Source organism: Conger conger, chromosome 12 (genome assembly GCF_963514075.1).
Source record: "Conger conger chromosome 12, fConCon1.1, whole genome shotgun sequence".
Classification (NCBI taxonomy): Eukaryota; Metazoa; Chordata; class Actinopteri; order Anguilliformes; family Congridae; genus Conger; species Conger conger.
Genome location: NC_083771.1, coordinates 11,661,608 through 11,675,202, shown reverse-complemented (window position 1 = coordinate 11,675,202; position 13,595 = coordinate 11,661,608). Strand labels below are relative to the sequence as shown.

The 13,595-nt window shown below is 45.9% G+C and overlaps 1 protein-coding gene across 1 annotated transcript in view; it reads right to left on the bottom strand.

The window, feature by feature from the left end:
* Nucleotides 1-4,172: 4,172 nt before the first annotated feature.
* The window catches only part of nup214 (nucleoporin 214), a 73,393-nt gene continuing 63,970 nt past the window's right edge, over nt 4,173-13,595 (bottom strand). Inside the window, exon 36 of the mRNA XM_061263054.1 lies at nt 4,173-4,341. Coding sequence (XP_061119038.1) covers nt 4,311-4,341 — 31 coding nt within the window. The 3' untranslated portion in view covers nt 4,173-4,310. The remainder of the gene's footprint in view (nt 4,342-13,595) is intronic.

The following is a 13,595-nucleotide window of genomic DNA, read 5'->3' as shown; positions in this document are numbered from 1 at the left end:
CTAAACTATGGCGAGTTTCACTAGGCCAGCGTTCCTATGGATACGACCCTGTTCATACCCTCATCGGTGATACAGTCCTCTACTCCAGTTGGGGGGTGGGGGGTATGGGGGTGCACTCTCTCTAGCTGTACTGTGTGGAACGGGCGTGCCGAATAGTCTCTGGCCCACAGGCGAGTATCCCGGTCGAGTCCAAGCGATTTTTTCTTGTGCGATCCTTGTACAGGGTCAGGGTGAACGGCACAGCCATAAACACTTGGTGCGGGTGTGCCGGAAAAGCTAAATACTAAAATATGGAACAAAGAGGCTTTGAGTGTTTACTTGACCAACCAATCGTCGGCCCCCTGACGAAACAAAAACACGTTTTACAATATTAATTGTTCCGAGCCCATTTTCCCTCCTAATGTCTCCCAGAAGACTGCTACATGAGGACACACCATAAACCCTGAGAGTTTCCCTTTAATTTTTAAACACACAAAATCCTTGTGCCTCTGCCACTTTTTCATTGTTCAACCAGCCCGAAGGCCTCCAGCTCCAGGTCACATGGGCCAGACTTGAAATACTGACACAAACATAATGATAAACCAAAGTGCCAGCTAGCCAGGGGGCAAGCACTTAGAAGCTACCCTTCAGACTACGGTGTCCTGCGCAGGACCTGAAAGCTAGTGTCTGCTCAGCTTCGCCTGTAGCATACCGGCTAGGTCTGGTTCGGGAACTGGGCTTGCAGCTCCAAGGTTGTTGGTTTGGAGTGAAGAACAGACTAAACCAACTGCCACTCCAAAGACCAGTACACCATCTGCTTGGGAAGATTAAACAAAATCATTGTAAGAACTTTCACCATTTCACAAGGAAAACTCAAAAGTCCTTACAATGAAGCCACCACTTGGGTGCAACAGAAATACTGCAGGTATAGTGTGTTCAGACATAGGTCAAATATGTAATTGTTTCAGATTGAAATACTTTCCTATGGGTTACTTGGCGTGTGTGGTGTTGGTAGCTCTGAAATGCGGCACTTTCGGTTTCGCACGAGGAGCATGCTTTGGGCCAACCGGGCGCTCCTCTCACTGTGAGCCGCGGTTGCATAGTGTGAGGCCCCGACACGCACTCAGCCAAACCAATCCGGGGCCTTTTAATTGGAGCTACACAGCACACCTGGCTGACCATGCAGGGAAGGGGCGATGGTGAGGTTCTTTGTTCCCACTCTTACTCGGTATCTCAGGATGCACTCCTTTTTACAGCTCCATCTGTCCACCATGCCTATCCTTAAAAAATGCACCAGTCACATTCATTTTTCCTCAAGTCCTCGCTCTCTTTCCTCTGCAGAAAGGCTCACCACGCATCATCCATATCTGCACGGTCACGTCAGTGCCTGTCCATGCCTCTGGTCTGCTGCCCGCTCTTTATTAGACTCTCCACTTCGGCTGGAGTTCAACTCGGACACCATCGGCATCACACACGACAGCTCCTTCTGTGAGACTACCTAACTCAGAGACTGCTGCTGCTGCTGGCGGTTCAAACACAATCCTGCTCCGGGGTTGTGTGTGAGTGTCAGAGAGAGTGAATGAGAGAATGAGCAGAGACAGAGAATGGCTCAAGACTTACAGAAGCGCTTTAATTTCAGTCACATAACCCAGCAGCCACTATGGCATTTCCAGGCTATATATTCAGACTCGTTTCCATAGCTGCAGGTGAATCCAGGACAGGGCTGCACACTGCAACTATTCCCACCTGCTCCAGCCTAACAACTCTCTAACACTGGTTCACACTGTAACAATGTTTCACACAGTAATAGAGTTCCACGCCAACACAAATCTTACTGCCCAGAGTTCCACACTCTAACAACATTACACCCTAACAATGTTCCACACTAACAACATTCCACCCTAACAATGTTCAACACTGTAACAACATTCCATCCTAATGATGTTCCACACTGTAACAACATTACACCCTAACAATGTTCCACACTGTAACAACATTCCACCCTAACAATGTTCCACACTGCAACAACATTCCACCCTAACTATGTTCCACACTGTAACACTCCACTCTCACAATGTTCCACACAGTAACAACATTCCACTCTTACAATGTTCCACACTGTAACATTCCACCCTGACAATGTTCCACACTGTAACAACATTCCACCCAAACAATGTTCCACACTGTTACAACATTCCACCCTAACAATGTTCCACACTGTAACAACATTCCCCCCTAACAATGTGTCACACTTTAACAATGTTCCACGCTGTAACAATGTCACAAAGTAATAGAGTTCCGCCCCAACACAAATCTTACTGCCCAGAGTCTCAGTCTGTTCAGAGTTCAGGAGGGATTTGCCCTTTCAGGAGAAAGAACACAAATTTGAGTTCAGAATGTTATTAACTGAACATTCTCATGCTGATGTAACAATCATGACAATTGAAAGCAATGAAGCTCTAGAACACATGGATTTAGAATTTTGAGAAAACATTCTAAAAACTCTTAAAGCCTTTCGCCTGAAGTGAGCAATCCTGGGCCAGCATCAGCGTGGATCAGTAATTTATCCCATTACCAGGATCAAATCCGTAACGCACCCCAAATCCCAGCTCAAGGTAATTCATTCGTTGCCAATTGGCAATGTGAACCAATGGTTTCAAAGGGAGAGTTTTAATCTTGGAATTCTTCCTTGAAAAATTACTTAACATAAGCACATTTAATGCATAAATTCTACTTTTAATTAAAAAGACAGACTGTAGTCTCTTGACTTTGTTCCAAATTAACACATATTAAACCAAATTTTAAATTAATGTTTAAATGGTGCTGATATGCACCAGTATTAAAATATTAAAATCTCTTTATCCAAATCTTGATTAATCCGCAAAATCCAACCTTATCTTTTTCATTTCAGCCATTTGCTTAAACGTATGAAATGGTTTTTTCTTTCTAAAAATATTTTGAATGCAAACTCATCATGGAAAACAGAAATAAACGTAAAGAAATCATGATGCTGTGACGTGTAAAATGGCCAGAGGGTTTTTTGCAGATGGATTAAGAATACATATAAAGAAGCAGAGTGTTTATTTAGATGACAGGGTGGGGCGGTAAGAGGGAAAATTAGCATTGTGCTATCAGTTAGATAATAGCATGGCAATGATGCATACTCACTAGGGCCCTGAGCTCATTGCATAAAGAGCTGTGGGTTCAAATCTCACATCACGGGAATGCAGTGCCAATCCCATTCACCATGGGGGACTTGGATCCTACACAAAAACTCCTGCTGTTTTAAATGTTTTCCAGTTAACACACCTGCCCCCCCCTGCCTGCCCCCCCCATTAATGAGCAAGATGCAGCCATTACACCAAAGGAAAGCTGGGTAAATGTCCTGTTGTGGGGTGGTGGTGGGGGCAACGGAATAAAATAAACATCCACAAACACAGCCTGCTCGGATTACAGCCCCAAAAAGGAAAAGGAAAAACAAAAAGGGGGGGGGGGTAAGTCCACTAGCGCTTTAGACAGGCAAGTCCACAAAAAAAACACTGATTATGCTTGACATGGAGCAGATGAGCCCAAAACCTCTCATCTGTAGTCACTCCAAAAATAAAAGTATTTCTAGTGCAGCATTAACAGGCTCTCCATGCATCCCTGAAAAAATAATTTGTTTTGAGAACTGCTCATCTACAGTGTGTTACAGTGAATACTAGTCTATCAAGAAATACTGAAAGTGAAACTATGTCACTATCAAATATGATTGTTGACGTTGAAATCAAACGTATTTAAACCTGATTTCGTTTACTCTCCTCCATGATTATGGCTTGGAGGGGTGCACGTTTCCTGTCATTTTAAGGAGGTATATTTCACTGATTTTCAAAACATGCTGCAAAAACAGCTTGGTAGGAAGTCAAATGGAGGGCGGGCACAACCAGTTGCCGATCAATGCCTACGGGTTGGAGGACACTCCGAGTAACGTGAGCAGAGCATTTAAGGAACAGCTTCCTGGCTTTCTACACTAAAGGGTTTAGCCAGACTGAAAACTTGAGGGCACTCCGTTCCCCTATGCCAGGGGTCACCAACCCTGTTCCTGAAGATCTACCATCCTGAAGGTTTTCACTCACTACGCTGTTGTAGGATTTTAGAAGTCTTGCTTCCAATCAATCTTCTCTCGGTAAAGCAAGACTACAACCACATAAACATTTAGTCAACAACAGCGTTTATTTTAAGACACAAACACATTTTTTCAATACACACACAAAAAAAGGTTTGACTGATGTACATCTCAAAAGGATGAACATGCAACAAAAAAAAATCTCTCCAAAAAAACGGGTCGTATCCTACGGCAGTCCTGTCCAGCGGGGATTTTGTCTGAAAAGCACAGAAACACAAATTAGATGTTGGATCTACGGAGAGACCGGAGCAAACGCTGCAGAGAGCGACTGCCAGCAAAGCAAAGCAAAGCAAAGCAAAGCAAAGCGGCCCGTTTTCAGGCCGACCCAAAATCCTTCACAACCACATTTGCTTTGACAAAGGGATGTGAAGAACCTTAAGAGGAAAGGAAAAAAGGTGTTACACAGCTTCCATCAACATCAGAAACCACATGCATCAGTACCAGTGTTAGCCCTGATACAGCATGACCACAGCTCAACCGCGCCTCTTCATTAAATCAATGATTTGTGTTGGTTTAGAGCCAACACTGGGTTTTCCCCTCATTTTAACAGCACAGACAGTCTGTCAATCAATGCTGCCATTCGGTGCGTTCTCGGAATAATGCTAGCGTGGCGGTTAAGCCACTCTACGTTCAGTTCTTGTTCGAAAATACAGAAGAACACGAGCAGATAACCAGGTGAAGCAATCAACCTTTTAAAGACAGAATATGACAAACCCTCCACAGGGTCATCACTGAAAGCCAGGGACAGGGCGGCCATTTTCTTTCACATATCACAGGAAAGCATCTTAAAGCTGGACGAGAGACCAGCGCACGGTCTGAGCACGGCCCTTCCTCCTCTCCTCATCCTCATGCTCACTAGTCTGGTTGCTTCAGGTGTCGGTTGAGCCTCACGGAATGTACCGGCACTGACCTTCCCAGCTCACGGGCCACCTGCTCTCCCCAGAGAAGATTCAATACACAACTGCCCATTCTCAAAGCGCACTCTTATGGGTCTCTTTCGGCCTGTAAGCTTTATCACAGCGCTTCTTATTAAACTACCGGGCCGGCCTGAACCAGAACAGTGGTCTCAACAGCATATACTTCATATTGGGTCTATCTCTGGCCCTCACTAAGCATTTTAATGTGTGCCAATACACTGATAATGAAAAACCTATGCTACATAGTACATGAACATAGCAAGATAAATTCTTGCATTTAGAACCGGAAAAACGGCAAAATATTCTACCCTAAAGAGTTTTAGGAAGGATGAAATCTGGTTTGTACTCGATGAGAATGCTCAGAGTGGTGAGAGAGGCCGCCGACACAGGACTGAGCTGAAGACAGCGTGCGCTGATAATGAATATACCGGGGCGCTAGTTAGTATTCGGTTTCACCACACCCCTAATTAAACGCACACAGCCGTAACCAAAGCCAGCATACATGCATGCCCCTCGGGATTGTGGGTAATGCGCTTCAGACCGGGGAAGTGGGGAACGATGAGCAAGCGTTCTCCGCAATCTCTCCCGCCCCCAGGAGCCTCCACTCCCAGATTTCCCCCGAAAGTTCTCCCACGTTTCTGACAAAGGCTCGGTTTTCCGGCCCGGTTAATACAAAACATTCACTGAGCAGAGTTTCTCATCCAGAGTGATCGGGAATGTAAGTGCTCAGCAGTGCTGTGCATGAGCACCACACCTAGTGAACAACATTCCCAGGCCAAGTCGTGGGCAAGACACAAACAGCTATAAAATAATCGGGAATGGAAACAGTTCTTGAAATGAATGTGTCAATTTCAAACAAGAATAAAATCTACACGGGTTAATCTACACTTGTGGCCTTTGAGTTTAAATAACTCAGGCTCATTGAGCCAAACAAAATGATTGCAGTTAGTAAAATGTGGAGAATTAAAAGAAAAAATGCGGGACCAACGTACGGAAAGGTAAGTCAGTTTACTAGCACCGGAGCTGATCCCACTGCTGTTCAGTGTTGCATTAACGCAACTTGGCTAAACTCTTGTGTTGGCCAAATGACGCGTGTCACCGTTAAATCAGCATAACTGAAGCACATATGTTCTTATTTTGTTGACTGCCAAGTTGTAGTGGTTGATCTTGAAAAGCTATGCAAGCCAGAGACCCAGGAGCGTAAGGTACAGTAACGTTAAAACAAACGTCTTCAGGTTGGCTTGAAAAGCCCCGTGCATTTCCATTGTCAATGTAGTTCTCCCCACCAGCTGCGTTTTCAGTAAAAACGACCATGTAATGGGATTTTGATCTGGAGCCTGATCAAGGGCTGCACTATTTTAAAAACCTTTCAGTATGGTCTTTAAGATCGATATGCAAGCAGGACAGCGAGTGATTTTGAATGACCTTGTTCAATGACGCTATGTACCAGTTGTGTTGACATTATTTGGTACTCCAGTGTCACACAAATATGAACTGTATTTTCGAGAGAGTTTGTTTGTGATTGACGTTAACATTAAAACACCCGAGTTTGGCCTGTTGGCTACTGTAGTTGCGTGCGGTTTTGAAAAGATTTATAATTTTACTATGCAACAGTGCAGTGGCCTTCCTTAGGATTTTTTGGAATGATTAAAGTAAATTCATTTTACTAAAGAAACCCACTCTTGACCCCTCCTGCATTCAAAACTACCGTCCGGTATCTCTCCTTCCTTTTCTATCCAAATCCATTGAACGAGCTGCCTCCAACCAACTCTCTTCCTTCCTCTCTCAGAATAACCTGCTGGACCCCCACCAGTCCGGCTCCAGACCTGGCCACTCGACGGAGACTGCACTCCTCTCTGTCAACGAGTCCCTTCAGGCTGCACGAGCAACCTCTCTCTCCTCTGTCCTGATCCTTCTTGACCTCTCTGCGGCGTTCGACAAGGTCAACCACTCCATCCTCTTAGCCTCCCTGGCATCTACAGGGATCTGTGGCACAGCCGTAGAGTAGATCCAATCTTATCTCTCTGGCCGGTCCTCCCAGGTGTCCTGGGCTGGAGGAGTGTCAAACCTGTGTTTAACCTCTCCCTTCTCTGATTTCTCCATCTCACTAGGGGATACCACAGTGACCTCACCCCCTAGTGCAAGAAACCTTGGAGTGGTGATGGACAACAGGCTATCCTTCTCCAAGAACATCGCTACGGTGACCCGGGCGTGCAGGTTCTTCCTGTACAACATCCGGAGAATCCGACCCTTTCTCACCACCTACTCCACTCAGCTCCTTGTTCAAGCAATGGTCCTGTCCCGCCTGGACTATTGCAATTCTCTGCTGGCTGGCCTTCCAGCATCTGCCATCAGACCCCTACAACTCATCCAGAATGCTGCAGCCCGTCTGGTATTCAATGTTCCCAGACATTCACATGTCACCCCCCTGCTCAGCAACCTCCACTGGCTGCCTGTTATGGCTCGCATCAAATTTAAAACTTTGGTGCTCGCATACCAGGCAGTTAAAGGATCAGCCCCTGTGTATATTCAATCCCTTATCAAGACCTATACACCAACAAGACCCCTCCGTTCTGCCACTTTGTGCCGTCTGGTGCCTCCCCCTCGCCACACCTGCTCTTCACGCTCACGACTGCTGTCTGTCCTGGTCCCACGGTGGTGGAATGACCTCCCGGTGGATGTCAGAACGGCAGAGTCTCTGACCTCCTTCAAGCGCAGACTGAAGACCCATCTCTTCAGGCTACACCTTTCCCTCCCCAACTCACAATCACTGTGATTAGCCTTAGACCGTAATGTCACTTATTTATAGATATTGTTACTTGTATAGGTATTGTTGTTTTTATTGGCTGTTGTTGTATTCTAGCTGCCAACAGTGGTATGCTAGTTTGAATGTTGATTGTACTCTTCAAGCGTTCTGAATTTCTGTATGTTTACACTAGGACTCGGAACTGTACTGTCCTCTCAGGTCTACTTTTGCACTTGTTCTTGCGATTGATTTGCACTTTGTTGTACGTCGCTCTGGATAAGAGCGTCTGCTAAATACCACGTAATGTAAATTTTTCATGAAATACTATAGGAACATTTGTTTAGATCAGCCACACAAAAGATACCTATAGCTTCACTGTTTAGTTGTTTTTACAATACTTTACTGTAGCATGAAAAAATACTTGATACATGTTTCAATATGGTCTTTTTGTGGTTCTAAATAAAGGGAATAGTGGAAACAGGAGGAGAGAGTGGAATCATTTTAAAAAATATATAATTATACTGTGGGTTTGTTTCACGTTTGTTTTTACAATTGCAAACAAGCATTTCTTGATACTTTTTAGAACTTCTCACAGTTAGCACAAGAGCACTGGATGTGGACCAAACTGACTGATTTCTACCAAAAACTATACATTTCTACAGTCCAATTTGAAAATCAATAACAGAAAATAGTGCATCGACTGTAATGACACAGTAGTGCTTTTTTAGATCATTGTTCTATGCCAAAAGATTCTAGTGCTGGTGCCTTTGAGACATGTGAGACATGTTCTCAGTGGTTTGGTAGTTTTGATCCATTTTGTGAAAGAAATGAACTCACAAGCTGCATGTTGGTACACAGAGTTGTATGAAGAGCTTTGAAAAAGTGCATTTTTAGCAATTGCAAGAAACTGTAATCCTAGCAACAAAATGATAGGTACAAAGCGAGAAAAAATCCTGAGAGGCCACCTCTCTGAAGGAGTACTTGGTCGTCTGCCATTCCACTGACCACCTCCACCTCCTCTTCCTCCTCCTCTCACTGCTTGATATCTATTCTAACATGGATCATCTGACTGCTCCATGTTGTCGCTATGTTGTTGCAGGTGGATACACATCCTTACTCCTGCTCTTACCAATATGTAGAATCAATCATCAGTCATTTGACCACCAACTCAAACGTGCATATCAAAAAAGGTTGAAAACCCCTGTGACAAAGGATGGTGATGCAATATTACATTCAATGATAAAGTGGTAAAATTGATCCTGCTCTAATGTAATTTGTGTCAATGGACTTCTTTATCCTAAAACATTCATGATCAAAACATCTTATTGATTGATATATCAATTACCTACCACAGGTTTTGGCAAGCCTTTCTCCAGCCATATTGAGAAAGGCTTTGCCAAAACATTGGCTCAGGCGTGGTAGTTGATTGATATATAAGTAAATAAATGAAATAACCACTATCTTTTTGTGTGCCCCTGATAATACTGCTTCTTCAGTTGTCACACACTTGATGACATATACTAAATATGTCTTCTACCCTTCTGGTTTCTTCAATTAATTAATCTTCAATTAGCATAGGGATTGTGATGAATTGAGACTTGATTGGGACTCTAGCTCAGAGACTTGAGACTCGACTCGGACTTGCATTTGATGACTTGTGAACATCTCTGATGAGCCCAAAGTTCAAGGTACTATCTGACACAAAATAAAAATGCTATATGGTATGCAGTCTGTTGAGAGTTTGCTCACAACTGCCATAACCGTTAGTCTTGTATCAACATTTTCAAAACTACATAAATACAGGGCAAACCGCAATAAAGGGGGAGGATTTGTGTGTCAGCAGCAAAATGAGGAGCGATTTTAGCAAAGAGAAGGGTCTCTCAGAATACAAAACACACCAAGCCGTATTGCTTGATAAGAGATGAGACAATGGCCAGATACTTTTCAGCTCAGGACGGTGGCCCACAGCACTAATGAGGATGCATTTACCTCACAGTCATGCCATTACCTCAGTACTGACCATCCTCCATCTACCAACGGAGGAACACATTCAATCAGTTAATACAGAGAGGGAGAGAGAAAGAGAGAGGGAGATAGATGTAGCATTTGGCCACTTGATTCTCATTCACTTGATTTGGTGATGGAAACGTGGGTGTCACATGACGCGAAGGATGAGTGACACACAGGGTTCATTGAGCCCCGTTCCCTCCTGGCGCAGTGAACATGGATACCACATGTTTGCGTGTAATTACTCTGAGAGGCCTGCAGGAAACTCCACCCCCTCTGCACGGCTCACGCCGGCTGTCCAATCAGGGACGCCTGGTGCCTGGGCACACAGCCAAGAGTCACTCTCCCACTACCGCAAGCACAGAGACAGAAACACACATACACACATACATACAGACACACAGAGACAGACACACACAGACAGACAGACAGACAGACAGACAGACAGACAGACAGACACAGAGAGACACAGAGAGACACACAGAGACACACAGAGACACACAGAGACACACAGAGACACAGACACACACACACACAGATACAGACAGACAGATATACAGACAGAGACACACACAGAGACACACACAGAGACACACACAGAGACACACACAGACACACACACACACACACACACACACACACACACACACACACACACACACACAGACAAGAACACCAATGGACTAAGGATGAGCACACAGATACGCACACATACAGAAGTACATTGATGCAACAAAGGATGCACACACACACACACACACACACACACACACAAACACACAAGCATAGTCATATCCAGCAGGATCACTAAATATACCCTTGACATGGTGGAAACAGAAGGCCGCTGGTTGTACTGTCCCCAGAATGTCACAATCAACAGATTCACACACTTTGACAGGACTGCATATTTTACACACACAGTAACACGCACCATAGCCAGCTCTGTCCACACACACACACACACACACACACACACACACACACACACACACACACAGATAATACACACAGGACATGCGAGAGGAACCCCTACTCCCGCCCACGGCCTCTTCTGACTCTTCCGCTCCGAAAAAACCTCGAAAGACATCATCACCTTTCTGACATCTCTACAAGATGCAACAACACCAGCCTTAATCACACAACCGAAACGGCCAATCGGTATTCATCGCCACCGTGCATTCTGGGAAATGAAACCCACCCCGGCGACCTGTCCACGTTGGGACAGGAATCTGAGAGTGGAAGTAGCGGCACGTGCGACCCGCCCCCCCGGGGTGTCCTCTCCGGTTCCTGAGTCCCACGCAAATGGAGGCTGACGAGTTCTTCCCCGTCTCTGCGGGGACAGCGGTTATTATTCACCGAGCAGCGAGGGCGAACGCGATCGTTTCCGCCGGAGTCGGGGAAAAGATCTTACCCGGCGGGTGTTCCTCTCTCCCGCGTGTGCCCACGAGTCGTCTTTGAGTCCGCGAACCTTCTCCGTGTCCCGATGCGTCATGAAAAAGACGTCGATCTTTAAACTATGGGCAACGGCACTCCAGTCATTATGACCTTTTGCCGCCTGATCTCATCTTTCTTGGGTCGATCAAGGACCATGATAGAAAGTCCAGGACCTTGGTAATTTCATCACTTGCAAGTCTTTAATTGGGTTAAAAAAAGTTTGTAAAGTCGGTTTAGTCTGACGAGCATGCAGGGATGGAATGAGGAGCCAAAAATAATCTGTACCACACCGACTGACCCCAGACCAGGGCTGGACTGAGCATCTCCAAAAATGAAGCTCTCCTGACAACCAGGCAATTAATCTAGTTGACTGAAGACCCCCAACGACCAATGAGACATGGTCGATCCACTCCAAAGGAAGAATCGCCTCAGCGAAAACACAGATTCTTACAATCGAGATGCAGACGAGACGTAGTCGTACAAACTTTGAATAATGCTAACAATTTGTCACAGTTTGTGAGGGGGGAACACGGGGGGGGGGGCTATTCTTGTCAGGATTCCAGGCAGACAGCTGCATCATGGTGAGGTTGGGCACAAAATGGAACAGGGTGGAAGGAAGTAGTTCTGAAGGTGTGGGGAGGCAGGTCAGCTCTGAGCCAACAGCCAATCCCTGACCACTTCCTTTCAGTTGGGACTGAGATGGAATCCACAAGGGGCGGGGGCGGGGGTCAACTTCCTGTTCAAAAGATTTTTAAGCATGAATTCCACTTCATCTGTAGATATAAAAGGGTGAAGTCTCTCCCAAAGCTTACGCCCACACTAAAAAACAATGAGAAATTCCAAATGGCAATACTTAAATTTTCGGAGAGAAACTTTCCGATACTTCCCTCAGTTTCTGGAAAATGAATACTCCTTGCCTAAGAGTCCTCTCTGCGACCCTGCCAGGCGAGGCTTTCGTCAGTCTGGGGTGCGATGGAGGTCAAACATGCCCCGTGTTCAAGACCCAGCAGCACAATTCTATTTTAGGGCTCAAAATGGCGACGGGACAAGTCCAAAGCCACTGCCACATTGCGTCACCTTTTACTTTTGATCTGTAAGGTTCACAATCGAGATTTCTCTCGAGATAACGTTAAGGTAGCCAAGGCACCAGGCGACAGTCTCTGCGGATGCCGCAAAGCCTGGTGGGAAACGGAATGTGGCATCTGGGGGATGTCACGTGACTCGACCCCAACATTCCGTAACCCCGCTCGGCTGGATGCCACTGCTGCCGGCGTCTGGAGGGCCAACGAGGCGAGGGGTGACATTCTCCATCCCCGACCGTCCCGGGACGAAGGGACGGCCAACGATGAAGACATGCCACAAAGACCCCCCCCCCCCCCCGCCCTCCCAACACATCTATTTATAAGGCCTAACGAGTTTCAAGCACATGCACAACAAAAGGAGCGGCGGGCGAGACACGACACCAGCAGCTGATTGTCCGGCCGCATACTCGCTCGGGGACACTCGTCAAGGTCAAAAGCACCGCGTTTTGTTTTCCTGCGTAACCCCCAGTACTGCAGACAGAAAACACACAGAACAACAGGCTAATCGGCACTGGAGATCCTAGCATTAAAAAAATCAGACTCTTTGAACTACACAGTACAACAGCTAAGGTTAACTGCATTAGCACACGTTCTGAAAGCCTACAGTACTCTCTCCTGGACCGAGCGTTCTGTGTTCTCAAATCCCCACCTTAATAATTATTCCTCCTTTCAAGATTTACGACCTCCATAACGTCCTTCTCTGGTACCGAAGCTTTTGTGAGGGGGTGGGGGTGGGTTCTTCTACAGATTATAAAAGCAATCTTAACACATTTCCACCATTTAACACCACCATTTAATAAGCTCACAGCCAATCAAGCCGGAGGCACTGAAAATTAACACCATACAGAGCCAATTAACACACAGCGCAAGTCTTTGTGCATTAAAGAAGACATCCCATAAAAAACAGATTGAAAATAGCTCGAGTTTATTTGCCAATTTCCATCTATAATATGTGCAGGGCCGAGGAAGAAGGGGTTCTGCTTTAAGACATTAAAAAAGGGGAGAGAGCAGTGTACGATTTCATCCTTTGGAGTCCCGTCACATCCCCGTCCATCAGAGGCAGTCAGAAACGCTTCTGGAAAAGCACGCCGATAAGGGGCCGTGTCGGTAGTGCGGGGATTTATTTCGCTCTGATGAGAATATTTCACCGGCCTCGGTCTCGCCTCGCCATCCCTGCGATAAAGTAAGGCCCCGTGCCCTTATTTAGACACCCCCCCCCCCCTCCGGAGAAGGAGGAACGACGGCTCCTCTCTCCCTGCCGTAAG